This window comes from Marmota monax, unplaced genomic scaffold, assembly GCF_021218885.2.
Source record: "Marmota monax isolate L192 unplaced genomic scaffold, Marmota_monax_Labrador192_F-V1.1 WCK01_AAM20220418_F8-fsc00253, whole genome shotgun sequence".
Lineage (NCBI taxonomy): Eukaryota > Metazoa > Chordata > Mammalia > Rodentia > Sciuridae > Marmota > Marmota monax.
The window spans coordinates 1,052,337-1,074,065 of NW_026695237.1; the positions used below are offsets into that span (position 1 = coordinate 1,052,337).

The 21,729-nt window shown below is 38.7% G+C and overlaps 1 protein-coding gene across 15 annotated transcripts in view; it reads left to right on the top strand.

Moving 5' to 3' along the window:
• The window catches only part of Prr14l (proline rich 14 like), a 66,933-nt gene extending 45,528 nt beyond the window's left edge, over positions 1-21,405 (top strand). For 13 of the 15 annotated variants that reach the window (XM_046439413.2, XM_046439414.2, XM_058577425.1 and 10 more), the window contains 5 exons: positions 1,199-1,270; positions 1,903-2,074; positions 3,320-3,426; positions 14,998-15,069; positions 16,806-21,405. In XM_046439413.2, coding sequence (XP_046295369.1) covers positions 1,199-1,270; positions 1,903-2,074; positions 3,320-3,426; positions 14,998-15,069; positions 16,806-17,082 — 700 coding nt within the window. In that variant the 3' untranslated portion in view covers positions 17,083-21,405. Of the gene's footprint in view, positions 1-343; positions 456-1,198; positions 1,271-1,902; positions 2,075-3,319; positions 3,427-14,997; positions 15,070-16,805 lie in introns of those variants that run through there. The other 2 variants (XM_058577424.1, XR_006850732.2) reach the window with 2 other exon arrangements.
• The last annotated feature ends 324 nt before the right edge of the window (positions 21,406-21,729 follow it).

The following is a 21,729-nucleotide window of genomic DNA, read 5'->3' on the forward strand; positions in this document are numbered from 1 at the left end:
TGAACCCAGGGCCTCATGCATACTAGACAAGACTCTACCACTGAGCTGTGTCCCCAGCCCTTTAATTTTGAGACAGGGTTCCTCTAAGTTGCCCAAGCTGTCCTCAATCTTGCAATCTTCCTGCCTCAGCTTCCCAAGTAGTTGGGATTACAGGTGTGTGCCACCATGCCTAGCTTCATTCTTCCTGTTTGTAAAGGGAAATGGGTTGTATGGTCATCATACAAATACCTTGTTAATAAAGCATGTACCAAGTTTGTATTGATTGATTGTGCTAGGGATTGAATCCAGAGGTGCTTTATCACCAAGCTACATTCCCAGCCCTTTTTATTTTATTTTGAGACAGGGTCTCAGTAAGTTGCTGAGACTGGTCTCGAACTTGGGATCCTTCTGCCTCAACTTCCTGAGTTGCTGGGATTACAGGCATGCACTACCACACTCAGCCTATGAATGCTTCTGTAAGTGATTAATGCTGTTGTTGTTGTTTTATCTTTAAATATATAAATTATAATTATAAAGGAATCAACTTAGCAATTTTCTTCTACATAGCCATGTTTTATGTGCCACTTGGCTTTAAAGAAAATGTTTTTCCATACTATTTTGTAAGATTATACAAAATGGTGAATTTTAATAATACTGAGCTAAGTAGTAGAAGATATTTTTAACTTATTTTTTTATTAACTTATTTTTGTACTAAGGACTGAACCAGAGGCACTTTACCACTAAGCTGTACCCCCAGTCCTTTTTATTTTATTTGTTTTTTAGTTTGAAACAGGGTTTGCTAAGTTGCTAAGGGTCTTGCTAAATTGCTGAGGCTGGCCTTGAATTTGAAATCCTCCTGTCTCAGCTTTCCAAGTCACTGGGATTATAGGCATGAGTCACCAGCCCAGCTATCTTTAATCTTTAATATACATACTCAACAACTTGATGAAAAGGTATAAGGCCCAAATTCACTCTTGTTCCCCTCCTTTCTTTTACTACCCTCTGTTTCTCTACCTTCTTTCCATTTAAGTGAGAAAATAATCTTCTGTCAACCTGCATCTGTTTCAGTGATGGGCACATAAGTTTATTTCTCATGAATTAGGAGGTTTTCATCTTTCTTAGGACTTTACATAATGTGCTAATACCCATGATACTCAGAAACCTTTCCTGTTGTCTCACTCCTCTAACCTGCTGCTTTTCTATTTATGATTCACTTCAGCCACACCATGTTACCATATGTGCCTCTTCCAGGCATGGAAGTTACATATAACACCAGCAGCAGTCAGATGAGGTAAGCCTCTGGCACACAAAACTTCAGTTGTAGGGGTGTGTGTGTGTGTGTGTAGAAAGAGAGATTCTTGTCTTGGTAAATCCAATCTACCTCTCATAGCTGTCTCTGAGATTCAAATGTGCTATATTTTAAGTAGCAGCTAGGAATGTATAATCAACACTTTTTAGTTTTTATAAAAGTAAAAATTATTAACCAGTTTATCATGTCAGAAGTCCCCTCTCAATTCAGGACTTATCACTTAGCCAACTTTATTCCCTGAATGAGATTGATCTTAGCACTGTTTATTTGTTCAGTCCACTAAAAGTTTTCTTCCTCCAAAAGTCCATTCCTTTTTACATTTTTTTTTTTCTTAAAAATGCTACAGAACAATGAAATAGATTGATCACATTCTTGTATTTCACATATGTAGACTTAGGCTATATCCCAAAGTGATAAAAAAATAGGCTGAATGGTGATGTCGTTCCTGCATAGTAGGGAAGTCTTCAATTCTAGTTTGAATGTTAAGAAAGTGAATGTGCTGGAAGTAGAAAGTGAACCCATCTCATGTGGTTCTTCTCTGGCTTTGTCTCTCTCTCTCTCTCTCTCTCTCTCTCTCTATCTCTCTATCTCTATCTCTCTTTCTCTGATGCTAGGCTAGAGCCTGCACTCACTGCCTTGGTACCAAAGTCTTGCTTGGTAACAGAACCAGCTGTCAGCAAACTCCTGCTTTCAGGCTCTGAGTTCCAAGTTCCTGGGTTTGATGAACTGGATGGTGTGACAGCAGCCTGCCCCCAACCACAGAGCAGCCCTCCGGAACAGAAAGAGGTAAATGTGAAGTGCCAGTGGAGTAAGGCAGTGATGACATTGGGGTCTCCATTATTGACTCACGTTAGGTACAGACTGAGACCCCTGTGAGACTAGACTGAGCCACCTTTAGTTTCAGCAAAGTGTCAGAGAATATGAGTTTTTCTGCTTGGCCAGTAAAGAATGGTTTTTTTAAAATTATTTATTCATCTTAGTTTACTTTTAGAGACAGATTTCAATGTGTTGCCCAGGATGGCCTCAATTCCTGAGCACAAATGAGCCTACTAGCTGAGCCTTTCAGGTAGCTGAGACTACAGGAAAGCACCACCAAGCTCATCTTAGATTGTTTAATTTGCATTGTTTTCCAGATACTTTTTTCTTGGTGATAGCATTTAACAGTGTTTATAGAGACTTGGACCAAAAGAGCCACTTGTGCTAGCGAATGATGGTATTCTTTGTTTATTTTTGGCATTTTGTTTGTTTATTTGTGGTAGGCTTGGGAGTTACCTCCTCAGATCTTTTTTTTATTTTTGGTACCAGGGATTAAACCCAGGAGTATTTAACCATGAGCCTCATCCCCAATCCTTTTTATTTTTCTTGTTTTTATTTGGAGGAGGGTCTCACTAAATTGCTTAAAGTCTCACTAAATTGCTGAGACTGGCTTTGAACTTGTAATCCTCCTGCCTAAGCCTCCTGAGCCACTGGGATTATAGCCATGGGCCACCATGCCAGTTTATTTTTCATTTTGAGACAAGGTCTCACTAAATTGCTGGGGCTAATCTTGAACTTGGGATCTTCTTGCCTTAGCCTTCCAAGTAGCTGGGATTACAGGTGTATGCCACCACACCCAGTAGTGTTATTCAATTTTGTAAAATCTGATGCCTTCACTGGTTGCAAATTTTATGAATTAATAATCTCAGTGTCTAAACTAAATGTAAATTCTGCTTTAATAATGTAAAAAGCATAGTTGCTAAAATTAGGAGAGAGAGCTTTGTCATGAGCTACTTACTATGTACCAAGGATGTACTGAGGATGCCATGTTAAGAAAAGGGACTTTGTTTAAAATGTTTTATATCTTGAACATTTTCTTTTCTTTTCTTTTTTTTTTTTTTTTTTTGTGGTGCTGGGGATTGAACCCAGGGCCTTGTGCGGGCTAGGGTGTGCTTCCCAGCACACCCTAACATTTTTTTTTTAATTATTTAAAATTTTTAAAAATTATTTATTCATCTTAGCCCTGAACATTTTTTTCTTAATCCATAAAAACAGGCTGAGCCAGAGAAGAGACTAAAGAAAGTCTCACAGATTCGCATTCGGAAAACCATTCCCAAGCCTGATCCTAATCTTACCCCGATGGGCCTTCCTCGACCTAAAAGGTAAGCTTCTCTTTTAATACAACCTGAGTTTTCTTGTGTATATGTGTGTATGTGTTGCTGGGTATTGAACCCAGGGCCTCAAGCACTACTAAGCTATATCCCTAGTCCCCTGAGTTCATTGTTTTTGAAAATTTTTCAAAAATATAATTGTCATGCCCTGCTCTTAACATGTCATTTTGTTTGTTTGTTTATTTGTTTTGGTACTGGGGATTGAACCCAGGAGTGCTTTATCACTGAGCACATCCTCTTTATTTTTTATTTTGAGACCATTTCTCACTGAGTTACGTAGGGCCCTGCTACGTTGCTGAGGCTGGCCTCAAACTTGCATTCCTCCTTGCTGAGATTGCAGACATATACCATCATGCTCAGCTCTTTAATGTGTATGTGGGTTTGTGGTGGTGGTGGGGTTTTTTTTTTTTTTCCCCCGTTTTGTTTTTTGTTGTTATTTTTTGTTTTTGTTTTTGGTACGGGGAATTGAACCCAGCAATATTTATATAAATTTTTATCTTGCCTTTGTTTTGGTTCTGAGGATTGAAACCAGGGCCTTGCACCACAGGCAAAAAAGCACTTGCTTTACCAATGAGTTATACCTAAGCTCTTAAAATTCTTTTATTAATCATCCTATAATATATTTTTATTGAGAAATTTTTAAATATTTCTAGTATTGTATATTGAATAATATGTATTTCTAGAATGATATAGATTAAGCATCAGTTATAGTCTTTTTTCTTCCACATTTTAAAATTAGTGCCTTATAATGTACATAATGAAGGAATTTGTTGTTACATATTATACATGCAAACATATACAGTATAACAATGTAATTTGGCCAGTATCATTCTCAGCACTTTCCTCCTCCTTTACCACCTCCCATGCATTGGTCCCTTTCTTCTACTGATCTCCCTTTGATTTTCATGAGTTCTTCCCCCACCTTTCTTTTCCATTAAATTCTCTAGATTCCATATATGAGAGAAAACATGATTCTTAACCTTCTGAGTTTGACTTATTTCACTTGACATAATGGAATGTAGTTCCATTTTTCCTGCAAATGACATAATTTCATTTTTCCTTATGGCTGAATAAAACCCCATTGTGGGGTCTAGGGTTGTGGCTCAGTGGTAAAGCGCTCACCTAGCATGTGTGAGGCATTGGGTTCAATTCTCAGCATCACATATAAATAAACTCATTAAATAAAGGTCCATTGACAACTAAAATTATATATATTTTTAAAAAAAACCATTGTTACATATACACAACATTTTCTTTTTCATTCATCTGTTGATAGACACCCTGGGTGCTTCTATAGTTTGCCTATTGTGAATTGTGCTGCTATAAACATGGGTATGCATATATCACTGTAGTATGATGACTTTAATTCTTTAGGAGCTACACCAAGAAGCTATACCAAGAAGTCGTGTAGCTCGGTCATATGGTGGTTCCATGCTTGAGGAACCTTCATGCTGATTTTCATAGTGGTTGTACTATTTATAGTCCCACTGACAGTGTAAAAATGTTTCTTTTTCTCCACATCCCTCTCTTGCATTTATTATTATTTGTATTCTTGATGACAGCCATTCTGCCTGGTATGGTATCAGCATCAATGGTATTGTGTCTTATTTTTGTATGTCTGGAGAACCTTGCTTATGTAAATAAATATGGAAGTGAAAAGAGTTTTAATAACGTCAAGTCATTCAATTACTTTAACTTTTTGCAAGTTACATGGTCAAAGATCACAGTGATCTGTCATCATTATATTTGATGAAAGCACTGAAATCATAAGGATTGAAAACCACTGAATCATAAAGATTCTGTTACTCAGGCATTGAAGGCAATTTTTACTGTCTCAGTGTCTGAGAAGGATACCAGATAGATACAATAACTCTCAAATGCCCTAGAAATTTGTATGTTACTGCTTAGATGTACTTTATTTAATTCAATATACAGAAAGGGAGTTGGAAAAGACAGAATTTTTAACAAATTTACCTAAAGATTTCTTTATCTTTTCACAGAATATTTTTCTTACTTTGTCAGAAATATTTTAAAACCCTGAAGTTGCATATTTAGTGCATTAAATTTATGGAAAATCCTTGGTGTGCAATTTAATTGGCAAAGGCAATTTATTATTCAAACCCATCAGTGAAATCATTCTTTTCCTAACTTCTGTTTTGCAATTCAAGTAAGTGTGGTAACTGAACTTTTAAGACAAAAAATACAAAACAATGAAATTAGATATTGAGCCAGGCACAGTAGCCCATGCCCATAATCCCAGCTCCTCGAGACCAAGGCAGGAAGATGACAAGTTCAAGGCCAGCCTGGGCAATTGAGTGAGACCCAATCTCAAAATTAAAAAAAAAAAAAATGAAGCTCAGGGGTAGAATGCTTGTCTAGTAGCAATTACAAAGCCCTCGGTTCATTTCCGTATAACAAAGAGAGAAAGAAACAGATTGTGGAACATACAGGGTGGATTTTTACCATAAGTCAAAATGAAAGTCATAGAATAATAAAACTTTATTAAAACAACATTATAGGGGCTGGGGTTGTGGCTCAGCCGTAGAGCACTCACAAAGCACATGCAAGGCCCTGGGTTCGTGTCAACTACAACTAAAAAATATATTTTTTTTTTTTTTTAAAGAGAGAGAGAGAGAATTTTTTAATATTTATTTTTCAGTTTTCGGCGGACACAACATCTTTGTTTGTATGTGGTGCTGAGGATCGAACCCGGGCCGCACGCATGCCAGGCTAGCGCGCTACCACTTGAGCCACATCCCCAGCCCCTAAAAAATATTTTTAAAAAAATAATGATAAAATAAAACAACATTATAGGGCTGGGGCTGCATGGCAATTATTGTATAATTTTTGGTTTTGGTAATAATAGAAATTGGAAAGTGAATTGAGGAATAATTGAATTAAATATTTCAGTGTATGATTTGATAAAATTTTATAACTTATTTGAAAGAAGTCACTTTAGCTAGGCACGATGGTGCACACCTTAATCCCAGCCACTCGGGAGGCTGAGGCAGGAGGATCATTAGTTCAAAGACAGCCTAAGCAAAAGTGAGGTGCTAAGCAACTTAGTGAGACCCTGTCTCTAAATAAAATACAAAATAGATCTGGAGATATGGCTCAATGGCCGAATGCCCCTGAGTTCAATCCCCAGTATAAAAACAAAAAAACACTTTAAAAAAAAAAATTATTTATTTTATTTTTTGCAGTATTGTGGAGCAAACCCAGGGCTCTGATTATGCTAGGCAAATGCTCTACCACTGAGCCACATCCCCAGCCCTATTTATTTATTTTTTCATAGGCTGGGGATTGAACCCAAGACCTTGTGTATAATAGACAAGTAAACTGAGCTATGTACCCAGCCAATAATTATTTGATAGTTCTAATACATATTCCAGGCTTTTTTTTTTTAATTGGTGTTTTAGTCACCCTTTTTGATGCTGTGACTAAAGGATCTGACCAGCACAACTATAGAGGAGGAAGAGTTTATTTGAGGGCTCACAGTTTCAGAGGTTTTAGTCCATACAAGGCCAGCTCCATTCCTCAGGGCTCAAGATGAGGCTGAACATCATCGTGGGAGAGGGTGGCAAGTTCAAGGCCAACCTGAGCAATTTACCAATACTGCCTCAAAAATAAAAATTTCAAAGAAGGGTTGAGGGTCTAGGTCAATGAAAGAGCACCTAGCATGGACAAGGTGCTGGGTTTGGTTCCCAGTACCACAAAAAAGAAAAGAAATGTTTTATAAATCTGTTGATACAATAATTATTTCTAATAATTTATCATTTCTCTGTTTAAGAAAAGGCATGTATAAAGCTATTTACTGAATCACTGTAATAACAAAAGATCAAAAACAACATTTCCACAACACACGCTAATTAAATATAGTACATCCATTTAGAAGAATAAAATGTCATATTGTCTTTTAAAAAAAGAAAACAAGGGCTGGTGGTGTAGCTCAGTGGTGGAGCCTAGCATCTAAAAGGGCCTGAGTTCAATCCTCTGACCACAAAAAAAAAAAAAAAAAGGCAGTACTTTGAGTACCAGAAACCAGAATCCTTTGTATACCAGTGTCAGTGATATTCTCACATAATGTTAAAATAGAGCCCACCTGTCTATAGAATGCTGTATTTGGAATAGTATAAAAGGAATTTTAGGGACATACTCTTTTTCTCAGTGTAGGAGATCAAACTCCTGAACCTCACCATGCTAGTCATATAGTCTACCACTGTCATTACTGCCCCAGCCCTAAATGTTTTTTCTTTTTTCTTATTTTCTTTTGCAGGACTTGGGGTTGAACCCAGGGACACTCTTCCACCTTGCCTATATTCCCATCCCTTTTGACATTTTTTGAGACAGTCTCCCTAAGTTGCCTAGGCTGGCCTTGAACTTGGAATCCTCTTGTCTCAGCCTCCTGAGTCTCCAGAATTAAATACCCAGCCCTAAATGTTTCTTAACACTTCTGTTTTACATAAACCATTTCTGCAGTAAGATCTACCATAATTTTTACAGAGAGGATTGCTGAGTATTGAACCCAGGGCTTCTCACACTTAACGTACCCACTACCACCGAGTTGCACCTCCAGCCACCATACATATTTATAAATTAGATGCATAATTTCTCAGAAACTAAATTTGAACTCACCCCAAATGCCTGATATCTTTTCTTGGCCTTATTTATAGATTTTCTTTGCTTTAGATCAGAGTATAAAAGCCATTGTCACCCAAGCAGTTTGGTCATCTTAGGGATTTAGTGTCCTTTAGTTATTTTCTAGAAAATAAATAAATAAATATTATCAAAAATTTTAAGCTGTATCCTTCTCAGTTTATATCAACATATCTCAGCATCAAGACCATACCTTGCTGCTAGGGGTGTAGTTCATTAACAGAGCATTTGCTTCTTAGTATGTGTGAGGTCCTGATTTCAATGCCTAGCACCAAAAAGAAAAAGAAAAAATATGCCTCATGCAGATAGTTTTTAGTGCCTTCCTCACTATGAAAACTGCATCAGTTATGTATTATAGAAATGTGTTAACTTGAGTTGTATTTAAGTTTCTGCTACAGTTTCATCATAAGATGGTGTGGCCAAAACTGCTCTTAAAAATTCAATTGTTGAGATTTGTCACAAAGCCAGTGAGTGGCAGAACTAGATTTTGTATATTTTTGTTGGTAATGCTTGCAATTTAACCTAGGGTCTTATGCATGCCTATGGACGTGCTTTACTACTGAGCAATTCCCCAGTCCCAGAATTCAGTTTTTCTCAATTCAGGTTCATTGTTTTCTTTACACTACATCTTATAGGGTTTTGTTTGTTTTTCCTGTTGTTTTATGTTTTTCTGGAGCTAGGACTAACAAATATAGGGCCTCTACAAGCTAGGCAAATGCTCTACCCCAGGTTATATCCCCAGCTGTTAACATCTGAGTAATCAAAATAAAACGTAAATAATGTTTTTTAACAGTAGGTTATGTAGAGCTAGAAGTAATGAACAGAAGAATACACTGGAACAAATTTTTGAGAAGGAAATATAGAAATAAAAATATGGAAAGTATAATAAAAGGAGGGTAGGAAGTAAAGAAAGGAGAATTTAAAAATCTAGGAGGCATAGTTTTAAAAAGATAAAGGATAATAAAAGGTATGAATATTGGGCTGGGGACGTGGCTCAAGCGGTAGCACGCTCGCCTAGCATGAGTGCGGCCTGGGTTCGATCCTTAGAACCACATACAAAGAAAGATGTTGTATCCGCCGAAAACTGAAAAATAAATATTAAAATTTTCTCTCTCTCTCTCTCTAAAAAAAAAAAGGTATGAATATTGAGCAGGATCAATAAAAAGAATAAATTTCATAATAAGAAAATTTTAGAATTCCAAAGACAGAAAGATCTTTTTTTTTTTTTTTTAATCTATTTTTATGTGGTGCTGAGGATCAAACCCAGGGCCTCACATATGCTAGGCAAGTGCTCTACCACTGAGCCACAACCCCAGCCCCAAGACAAAAAGATCTTAAAAGGAACAGAAAACGTTATGAATGTAGACATGAAATCCTCAGCAAAATATTAGTAAGCTATTTCATGCTTCTATGATTATGTTAAAATGAACCCCAAGCTGGTTTTGGTGGGCATGCCTGTAATCCCAGAGGCTAGGGAGGCTGAGGCAGGAGGATGGTGAGTTCAAAGCCAGCCTCAGCAACAACGAGGCACTAAGAAACTCAGTGAGACCCTGTCTCTAAATAAAATACAAAATAGTGCTAGGGTGTCGCTTAGTGGTTGAATACCCCTGAGTTCAATCCCTGGTACCCCTCCAAAAGATAAACCCTGATATTGTGTGTATCCATTATAAGAACTAATAAAAAAATTTCAGGGGAAAAATACTAACAAATTGAATCCAACAGCATATTAAAACCCCAAAAGCATTTATTCTAAGAAGACAAGATTGGTTGAACATAGGAAATCAATGTAATATGCATATAATAGTATAGAGGGAGATTTAACCACATGATCATCTTAATTGATGCAGAAAAAGTATGAAAAAATCCAACCCCCTTTCATGGTGAGAAACACTCTCTAAACTCGGAATAGATGGAACCATCTTCAAATTAATCTACAAAAAAACCTGTAGCTCGAATCATACTTAAAGATGAAAGGCTGGAAGCTTTATTCTAAGATGAGAAACAAGACAAGTTTATCTTCTCTCACCATTTCTTTCCTTCCTTCCTTCCTTCCTTCCTTCCTCCCTTCCTCCCTCCCTTCCTCCCTCCCTCCCTCCCTTCCTCCCTCCCTTCCTCCCCTCCCTAACCCTCCCTTCCCTCCCTCCCAGGGCCTTGTTTTTTTTTTTTTTTTAATTTTTTAATATTTATTTTTTAGTTTTTGGCGGACACAACATCTTTGTTTGTATGTGGTGCTGAGGATCGAACCCGGGCCGCACGCATGCCAGACAAGCGCACTACCGCTTGAGCCACATCCCCAGCCCCCTCCCAGGGCCTTGTGCATACAAGGCAAGCACTCTACCAATTGACCTATATCCCCAGCTCTCCCACCATTTCTATTTAACACTCCACTAGAGTTTTTAGCCAGGGCAATTAATCATGAAAATAAAATACTGAGCTCAGGGTATTGCTTAGTAGTAGAGCATTTACCTAGCATGTAGAAGGTCCTGGGTTCAATACCCAGCACTGCAAAAGAATAACAGTAATAAATACATAAATAAAATATAAACAGCATTCATATTGTAAAGGAAGTGAAACTATCTTTAGTCACAAATGAAAATATCTATGGAAAACTATGGAATCTACACTATTAGAACTAATGAAAGAGGGGCTGAGGCTGTGGCTCAGTGGTAGCACACTTGCCTGGTATGTGTGAGGCACTGGGCTCAGTTCTCAGCACCACATATAAATAAATAAAGTTCTATCAACAACTAAAAAAAATTTTATAAAAAGAACTAATGAATCATCAAGGTTGCAGGATATAAGATCAGTATACAAAATAATAATACAAAATTGTGCACTAGGAGTGAACCATTCAAAAATAGGTTTGGGGAAGACTTGATATTCTCAGGGTATCGTTACTGTCTAGAGCATTCTACAGATTTATTGCAAACCGTCAAAATGTCTATTGCCTTTTTTTGAGGAAACTAACAAATGGATCCTAAAATTTATGTGAAAATAGGTGACCCAGAACAGCTAAATCAATCTTAAGAAAAGAACAAAGTGGAAGATTCACAGTCCCCTGTCTCACAACATACTACATGTAGAGCCACTATGTTAAGCAAAATAAGCCTGACATAGAAGGTCAAGGGTTGTATATATTCTCCCATACGTGGAAATTAGAGGGGAAAAGGGAAAGAAAGGTGGTAGGGATGTTTCTCAAAACACATAGAATGTTTGACACCTGTTGAGAGCCACAGCCGAAGGGGCCCCAGCAAACTTCCAGCTGCCAGCAAACTTACAGCTGCCGGCTGATGATTGGCTCACAGCGGCCCCAGCAACATCTAGCTGATTGGCTCCTCTGCGGTGATGCTCATTGGGCTGTTTCCCTGCCCTTTCAGACCACAGAGCTGCTCATTGGGGGACTTTTTTGGCTCCGCCCACGTGACCCAGCCAATTGGCCTCAGCAGGAGGATTGTGGGAGGTGGAGAGAGAGGCTTGTGTTGGAGAGAGAGGCTTGTGGAAAGCAGGTGGTGGCAGTTGGGGCTCTGAGGGTTTTTCCTGAGAGGCTGTTTTGTTTGGCGTGTGTGGTTCTAAAAATAAAGTTAGTTTCTTTTGACAAGTGGCTCCTGATTGTGCCCAGCCAGACTGCGGCAGACACCCAGAGTAAATTTTGAGGGGTAATGATGCACCTATGTAGCTTCATCTCGAGCCAAGTATTGACAGTGAGGGAAGTCATGCATGTGTAGGGACAGGTACAATGGGAATATATTTTCTACTCAGTTTTGTTATGAACCTAAAAAGTCTCCAAAAAATAAATTCTACTAAAAAAGAAAAAAAAATAGCCCACAAAATTGGAGAAATTTGTAAACCATATGTAAGAAGGGTCTAGTACCCTTAATATATAAAGAATTCTTACAACAAAAGACAATTTTTTTTTAAATGGGCCCTGAAGACTGGGGGTATAGCTCACTGGTAGAGGACTTGTCTAGCAGGCTTAAAGGCCCTGGACTTGATCCTCAGCACCACAAAAAATGTGTGGGGGCAATGAATTTTGAAAGCTATTTCTCCAACAAATAGTCAACAAGCATTTGGAAAGATGCTCAACATCAGTAGCCATTAGAGAACAAGTAAAAAACCACAGTGAGTTTGTGGTGGTGCATGCCTATAGTCTCAGAAATTTGGGAGGCTGAGGCAGGAGGACCGCAGGTTCAAGGCTAGCACCAGCAACTTAACAAGACCCTATTTCAGAATATAAAAATCAAAGGACTGGAGTTGTAGCTTAGTGCTAAAACATCATTGTGTTCCATCCACAGTACTAGAAAAGAAAACAACAACCCAGTTGGGTGCTCATCCACTAGGCTACCTATAAATTAATCAATTGTTATTTTTAAGCCAGAAAATAACTAATAAGGGGTATACAGAAGTTGGAACCCTTATACATTGCACATGAGGATATAAAATGGTTTAGCTAATATAGAAAACTGTTTTGGCATTTTATCAAAAAATTAGAGTTACCATTTGAACCAGCAGTTCTCCTAGGAATATTCCCAAGAGAATAAAAAAACATTGATGTAGAAACTTTTTTACACACTCTTAACAATGATATTTATGATAGTTAAGAAATGGAAACAACTGAAATGTTCATCAGCTGACAAAGGATAAAGAAAAGGTGGCATATCCATAGAATGATAAAATAGAATGGAAAAGAATGAATTACTGATAATATAGATTAACCATGGAAACAATATGCTAAATGAAAAGAAGCCAAATACAGAAGGGCACATAATGTTTGATTCCATTTATGTGAAATGTCTAGAATATGTAAGACCTTAGAAACAGAAAATAGATTAGTGGTTACCAGGTGCTGGGTGTAGAGTGAGTCAGAGTGACTACTAACAGGTGTAGGGTTTCTTTTTAACTTTATTAACTTATTGTAGGTTAGAGATGATTTATGAATAGGCTTGCAAGGACCCTAAGAAACCACTGAGTTAAAATTGTTAAGTGGTGAATTTTATGATATGTGACACATAGCATCTTGTAGAGTGATGCAGGTCTACTACAGGATGAGAACAGAATATCATAAAGTAACAAAGACTACTAGGGATGAGACTGGGGTTGTAACTCAGTGGTAGAGCGCTTGTATAGCATTCTCAGCTGGATAGATAGATTGGTAGAGAGAGAGAGATTGATGGATAGAGAGATAGATAATCATCAACAACTAAAAACTATATTTAAAAAAAAGATTTGTGTGTGTACCAGGGATTGAACCCAGAGGTACTAAATCACTGAGCCACATACCCAACCTTTTTATATGTTTTATTTGGAGACAGGGTTTTGCTGAGTTGCTTAGCTCCTCACTGTGTTGTTGATTCTGGCTTTGAACTCGCAATCTTTCTGCATCAGCCTCCCAAGCCACTAAGCCTGGCACTGAGCCTGGCTAGAATTTCTTAAAAAAAAAAAATGACTACTAGGAACATGTTGCAGGGATTCAGGAACCAAATTTAAGAGTCTCCTACAGATAAGACAGGCTGCACATCCAAAGGAGCAAGTAGGAGATTGAAGCATATCATTTCATAATAGTACTTTTTAAAAAAAATTTATTTATATAGGTATCTTTGGTTTTAGGTGGATACATTAGTTTGTTTTTATGAGGTGCTGAGGATCGAACCCAGTGCCTCTTACATGCTAGGCGAGCACTCTACCACTGAGCCACCACCCCACCCCAGTACTTTTTTATATATATATATATTTTTTTTTTTTAGTTGTCAGTGGACCTTTATTTATTTATATATGGTGCTGAGGATAGAACCCAGTGCCTCACACACATTAAGCAAGTGCTGTACCACTGAGCCACAACCCCAGCCTTCATAAAGTTACTTTAAAAAAAAAATTAATGTTGCTAAGAGTATAAGAGCACTTGGCTCACATGCTCAAGGCCCTACACTGCAAATAATAATAACTTAAAAGTTAAAAAAAAAAAAAAAAGCCAAAGGGCTGGGGCTGTAGCTCAGTGGAAGAGCACTTGCCTTGCATGTGTGAGGTACTGGATTTGATTCTCAGCACCACATAATAATAAATAGATAAAGATATTGTACCAACTACAACTAAAAAAATTAAACAAAAATAGCCAAGTGCAGTAGTGCATACCTATACCTCCAGCTACTCAGGAAGCTGAGGCAGAAGGTTTGCTTAAGTCCAGGAATTGAAGCCAGCCCAGACAACGTAGCAAGACACCTGTCTTAAAAAGAGAAGAGAAAAGAAAGCCTGTGCCCAGCAGAACAACGTGGTACACACCTGTAATCCCAGTGGCGTGGGAGGCTGAGGCAGGAGGATTGTGAGTTCAAAGCCAGCCCCAGCAACTTCACAAGGCCTTAAGCAACTCAAGGGCTGTGGGGAAGTGGCTCACTGGTTGTGTGTCCCTGAGTTCAATTCCTGGTACCAAAAATAAAATAAAATAAAATGTTCCAGGGACCTTTTATTGTTTGAAAGAAGGGTGAAAGTATTGATTCACTTCAGTTTATAAGTTTAATATGCTGGTTAAAATTATTGCCAATCATTACAGGAAAGAGTTTATAATTTCCAAGGAGAAGGTAATAAAGAAAGACATGCTGGGGATATACCTCAGTTGGTAGAGTGCTTGTCTGATAGGCATGAATCCTTGGGTTCCGTCCCCAGAACCATGAGAGGAGAGAAACTGTAAAATGAAATAATAGAATAAATCCAAATATACCATTCCTAATTCCATAAATGGACTAAATTCCATAAACTTGAAAGATTGGCACTCAGAAAGAGAAAACCTGGTACAAATCGTTCATGTAAGACATCTCTCTAACTTAATACAAGATTGAAATAAAAGAATAGAAGGGGTAGAGTTGTGAAACTATGTTCTTTAGAGAGCATAAAGATTTTATTTTTTTCTCTCTTAAGGTTAAAGAAGAAGGAATTTAGTTTAGAAGAAATATATACCAACAAGAATTATAAGTCTCCTCCTGCAAACAGGTAGGTACATGTGGATGGGAAATTTAAAAAAGGTGGGCGGAAAGAATTCTGAAATGATTGATATAAATATCTAGAACTTCAGAAGGGTTTCAGCTCTATCAATATTGTTACTTATGAATAACTAGAATTGGGTATTTTTTGATCCCTCTGCTTAAATTGTGGTCAGTGGTAGAATAGGAAAGAAATATGTATGGGTTAGATGGACATATAAAATGTAGTTTCTTTGTAGTTTGTATTTGTGTTTTTACCCAACATACTGACCAGCTTCTTTTGGACTGATATATCACTGATCCTCAAATATGAGTCCAATCCCAAGTACATAAAGTTTCTCTCAACCACGTTTGGGTCTGAATTCAGTTCAAGTCTATGACATTTATTTTGTCTAGGATACAGCCCAATAGTTGTAGGATTTTATACATGTACTCTTAAGACATTTGTACAAGACTATTCATTGCTATATGATAGGACAGGATTTGAAATAATCCAAAATATCCATTGCTGGTATTTTGGTCCATCCTTATAATGGAATATGCTGTATAACCTTAAAAAATGAATCTTATCAATCTGGCTCAACACAGTGGCAGATACCTATAATGCCAGCAGCTCTAGAGGTTAAGGTAACAGAATTTAAGTTCCTGGCCATCCTTAACTGTCTCAAAAAAAAGGGTTGGGGATGTAGTTCAGTGGTATAGCACCCTAAGTTCAATCCCCAGTACCACCACTGCCAAAAAAAAATCATCTGATTTATTGTTATTGTAGTAAATTGGAACAAGTTTAAAGGGTATTGATAGGACAACACATTGTATAAGACAGTATATATAGTTACAGTTTGCTACTGTTTGGGCCATATGCCCAACCATAGGCCAAATTCTAGCCAGTGGCTTTTTTTGTTTGTTTGTTTGTTTGTTTGTTTGTGGTGCTGGTGATTGAACCCAGGGCCTTGTGCATGCAAGATAAGCACTACACCAACTGAGCCCTATCCCCAGACCCTTTTTCTTCTTTTTAATGAGATAGGGTTTCTCTGGCTTGGAACTCCTAGGCTCAAAGTATTCCCCCACTCTAGCCTCCTTAGTGCTGGGACTATAAGCTGTGTCCCACAATGCCCAGCTTGTTTTTTTTGTTTTGTTTTGTTTTTAATGACCTATAATAATGGTTTTTACATTTTTGTTGTTGTTGAAAGAAGGAAGGGCTAGGGTTGTAGCTCAGTGGTAAAGTGTTCGCCTAGCATGGGTGAGGCAGTGAATTTGATTCTCAACACCGCATATAAACAAATGAATAAAATAAAGGTCTGTCAACAACTAAAAATATATATTTTAAAAAAAAAAGAAGGAAGGAAGGAAGAGGAAAAAAAAAATTGTAATAGCCACCTATATGGCTCACAAAGTTTAAAATGTTAGTACTACCTGAACTTTATAGGAAAGGGTCACTCCCTAATATGTTATTTATGCCTATCTATACACTGAATGGCTTTTGGGAAATTACACACAAAAAAATTATTATTGTCTATGGTGGGAATTAATTTCACTTTTATTCTATATTATCCAGTTTGAACTTTTTCCTCTATGTATACATATACATATTAATAAATACCTATATTTGTGTTTTCCATACATATAGATAGATGCTAAGAGGAAACAGTTGAGTAGGGAGTAGTTGCTTCTAGTAACTAGAAAGAAAAGGTTAATGAGCCATGTGAGTCAGTCTGTCATTGATTTTGTTTTGTACCCCATCCTCAGGTGTTTAGAGACCATCTTTGAGGAACCCAAGGAACGAAATGGTACACTAATCTCAGTAAGCCAACAGAAGAGGAAGCGAGTTCTAGAATTTCAGGATTTTACAGTACCACGAAAGAGGAGAGCTCGAGGTAAAGTCAAGTTGACAGGCAGCTTTACCAGGGCCCAGAAGGCAGCTCTGCAGAGTCGAGAACTGGATGCTCTTTTGCTACAGAAACTGATGGAACTAGAGACCTTCTTTGCCAAGGAAGAGGAACAGGAGCAGTCTTCAGGTTGTTGAAACAAATTCAGATAAGAGTCTCAATTTTGTATGTTTTTGGACCTCCATGGAATAGGTCAGCTAATTTTGCCCTTAGGCCCAAACCACTCAAGATGTCCAGTCCATGAATATTTACCTATTTCAAGGTGCAGCCTTTTTAGGAACTGGTAAAGGAGGAACCTCTATTTCTACTGCTGAGTTTAGAACCTCAGGAATGCTCTTTTCTCCTGGAAATGGTCCTGAATGACATCTGGCCACCTCCTCCCAATCGCAGGAGGAAGGAGGAAGAAGCCACATATCTTAAGCAACACTAGGATTCCAAGGACTCACAGCATTTGCACGTCCAAATGAAAGTTCTGCTTTGTTTACGGTGGTGCTAGAAACATGGCCTAGGGAGGAGGACCTGGTGTCCTGCCCTGTGTGGTCTCACTGGCTCATTTAGGTGGTCGAGAAAAGATGAGCTATTGTGTTTTCTAATCATTTGAGTCTGTCCAGAACCTGTTGGTGTGAGTGTATATGAGTGTGTGCGTGTGTGGGGGGCCTTTTTCCATCATTTTCTCCCCACTGTGACTGTGGGTCACTAATGCCAGAGGAGCCCGTCCACGCCCCAAAGTAAGTTGCACTTTTAATGTTGTAGTGTTGATTATTTTCAGTTTCTTTATTTTTATTTTTTTTATTATTATTGCTGCATGTTTGGGGCCTTTAAATGTGATTTTTTTTTTTTTAAGACATTAAGGAGAAAGACAGTACATGTCTTAGGAGAATACATGTCAGGCATATGACCCAGTTGATCAGTACATGGAGGAAACATTTTCCCATTCATGTGTTTTAAGTAATCCCTCCCCATCTCTAACTTCTAGTGTAGCTCATTTGAGGGGCACTTTTTCCTCTGGGTTCTCATTCCTGCCCACTAAACACACACATTTTTTATTTTTTTTTTATTATTATTATTTTTTTAGTGATATAAGTGAAATCAGATTTCTCTTCCAGTCATTTAAAAAAATGCTAAGGTCAAGTGTGGTTTTCTCTCAAATGTTGGTGTGTAACCAAGTTGACTATAGCAACTTGGGTGGTGATAAGAGACCAACCCAGAGTATTTGCAGCTATCCAAGCAGCCTGCTCCAGGATTAGGGAGAGAGTCAGGGTAGTAGTTCAGTCCCAGTGATCCATTCTCATGGTGGGATTCTGAAATTCCATAGCCAACCCTCATTGAGGATACCTGGTCAAACCTACTGAAAATGCTGTCAAATGCCTGAAGTAGCTGAGTGTCTTGGTTTGTACCTGCAGGAGTCTGGGCAGCAGGCTCAGAAGTCTCATTCCTTTCCCAATGAATCCCTCCCCCCTCCATCCTTCCCTTATAGTTTCTTTTTTTTTCTTTTCTTTCTTTCTTTTTTTTTTTTTTTAAATTTTTTTTTTTTATTTCCCTCACTTAAAATAAGAGTTCAGAGAATCAACTTTTCTTGGCTGGTGATATGCTCAAGCCAGCCTCAGGACACTGTTCACCTTTCTTCATCCTCCTAGGAGCCACTGCCACAAAGCAATCACTGATGGAACTGTCATAGCTCCAGGGATATTTCCCAGTCAGAGATGAGCATCTGGTGCCCTCCTGGAATGTTGGATTACTCTCTTAGGATGTTTTGTTTCCCCATTTGTTAGTGGGTGGGGAGATGGGTTGGGGGTTGGGGGGTCTCTATGTGCCTTTCTTTTGCAGGTTAAGTTTGTGCCATGCTGGAGCAGAAAAACTGACAAGAACAGGAAAAAAAAAAAAAGGTGCCACGTCTGTCATCCAGGCCCACTGCCTCAGACGTAGCATTTAAACAAGTGACATATATACCTGGACATCCACAGAAGATTCCAAGGCCATGGCCCAGTAGGACTAGAAGAGCACCAGGGTTCCATACTGCCTCTGAATGATGCTGGCCAGATTCTGCCATTCTATATCCCCTTTATCGAGACTGTGTGGACATGACCTATGTTTCACTTCAATACCTCTACCTTTGTTAGACAAGGTTCTTAGCACTCAGTCCCTCTCTGTCATTTTCCTAGAGAGAGTACAATGAGTAATACATTGTTCCCTTGTACAAACATGTAGGGAGCTCCATTGCCAACCACAGCTAAAGCAGTACTGCGGCAATCATGTCACCCAGCAGATGAAAGTTGAGGGGGCACAAATGTAGTATCACCAACATGACAGGCATAAAATTTCAAGTTTGCCTATTATAGGCATGGCGCTTGAAAGGTCCTAGAGCAGTGATTTGAAACATTGGCATCTGGGAATGGAGGACTAGGCTCCTGGCTCCTTCCTTATCCTGGAATGTAGGGGAAAAACTGCTCTGAAGCCAACCCTTTCTGTCCTTGGAATTCTTGGCCTACCCTCACCAGAGAGCCCTATCCCTGCTCCAAAAAAGGGGTCCCCATTGCAATCCTGAAATTACCTGAAGTTGCTACATCAGGTTCTAGTAGAACTCAGCCACACCTGTCTTAACATCCAATTTTGCTATCTATCTAGCCAGCCTCGGGGCTGTCAGTGATCCTCAGAATCTGTGGTCACTGACCACAATGGGAGACATTAGTCAGCTGCTGGCATGCCACCTGACCAGGGCCATAGGAGGTCTGTTGTGCTGGAAGTTGATAAGAATTATGAGTATGGAGACTTCCCACCCCAAGTATTGGGAAGCTGCCATCAGTTACAGTTTATTCAACTATATCACCTCCAGAAGTTTTAGTGTTTTCATGTTTATGAAAAAGGAGGAGAAATCTCAGGTCCAATCAGGGTTCTGCCCATCTCCTTTTCCATATTTTGATTTCCAGCTATACTGGCGTGGACTCCCCTTACCTCCCCTCTTCCTCTTTTCTATTTCTTTTTTTTTCCCCCTGTTAGTCTTCTTTCCAACTTCATATCTCAATTAGTTGAACGTACCTCATACTTTTAAAAGCAGATTGTTCACTTTTTCTTACCAACCTTATTCTTAAAAGCTACAGCTGAGGGAGGTACAGTGAAAAGACGTGTAGCGTTTGCCTTACTCGGAGCCTGAAGAGCTCAGAAACTCATGCTGTGAATCCCAAAACTCAGTGCTCCTCCAAGAGCTGTGAAAATCATGACACTTTGTCACAATTTTGCCTGAAAGGGTCTTTTGCTTGGGCACCAGAGCCAACCTGAGGTCAATTTCAGATTCTAATCTCTGGGCATTGACTCCCAGTGGTTCATCCCCTGCCCACCAGGTAAAAAGCAGTAGCAAGTGTGCAGGACTGTGGCAGCAGGTCCAAGGCTGCAGTACAGCCTAACGGGCAGAGAGCCATCACTCCCATCTCCAAGCTGGGATTCCATCTCAGCATCAGTACCATGTACATTAAGATCTGCGAGGGCTGGGGATGTGGCTTAAGCGGTAGCGCGCTCGCCTGGCATGCGTGCGGCCCGGGTTCGATCCTCAGCACCACATACAAACAAAGATGTTGTGACTGCCGATAACTAAAAAATAAATATTAAAAAAATTCTCTCTCTCTCTCTCTTCCTCCCCCTCCCCCTCTCTCACTCTCTCTTAAAAAAAAAAAAAATCAAATATATTTAAAAAAAAAAAAAAAAAAAAGATCTGCGAAAGAACAACTTTTGGGCAATGATACTTTTCTCCCATTGCCTGGGGTGGGAGAGGAGTATGCAGTTGGTGCTTTCTTTAATACCCTTGTTTTGTTTCTGTAAACTTTTCCCCTGGTATCATGGAAAGGACCTCTTAAATAACCACATTGTGGGTGGCTATATCCAAAGTATTAATAATTGGCCAGAGGTAGGGAGTATCCTTGCCTGGATTCATGCCAGAAGAGGACCCTTTGCTTGAACTGAATTTCTGTATAAAGCTGACTAGGGGGAAAGGCTTAACTTCACTAAAATCACAGTTTAATATTACCATCTAGCCAGGAACAGCAGGAACTTTGACTGTGAAGTGGGGGTCCCCATGTAGCCTGTCATTCAGCACAGCATGCTCAGATTTGATGCTTGTTAACTGTCTTCACAAGCCCCTCTTGGTGCTGAATTGGATTTGAATTCTCCATGAGAGGCCGCATCTCCTTGAACCAAGGTCTGGGCCAGTAAATAGCTGCCTGAAGTGTTTCTATATTATCATGGTCAATAGTTCAGTGAAATTTGTACATTTTTGGTAACGTTGGCATACATGATGCCCCTGCAGTTCCTTTTCTGTTTGGTAGTTTGTGACTCTAAAATGCCCACTGTTATGTGTGTTAATTTATGAGAATAAAAATTTTTTGAAACCTTTCAAATAACTGTCAGGGCTGTTAGTTTTATTCTTGTGGTCTAATACTAGATTAAAATTATGCCTGTAATGCCATGAAGTTTTGTTTTATTTTGTGTTTTGTTTTTTAATAGACATTCCAGAACGTTTTTGAGAACTGTTCTGAGCTCAGAACATGTGTAGAATTCCACCTCAAAGGTGACCTCTAGAACCTGCTGTGTAACATTTTGAACATACTCAGCAATGGAAAATAGTCTTTTTTTTTTTTTTTAACCAGGGAATATGGTATTTTGAAATAGTAGTCCTTTTGATCTGAGTTTACATAAGTACACAACAAAGAAATCGCTTATTGATATTTCTATAATGTTTCTCTGTCAGTAACCAATGCATGATTGTATGCAGTAGGGGTCCGGTAAATAATCTG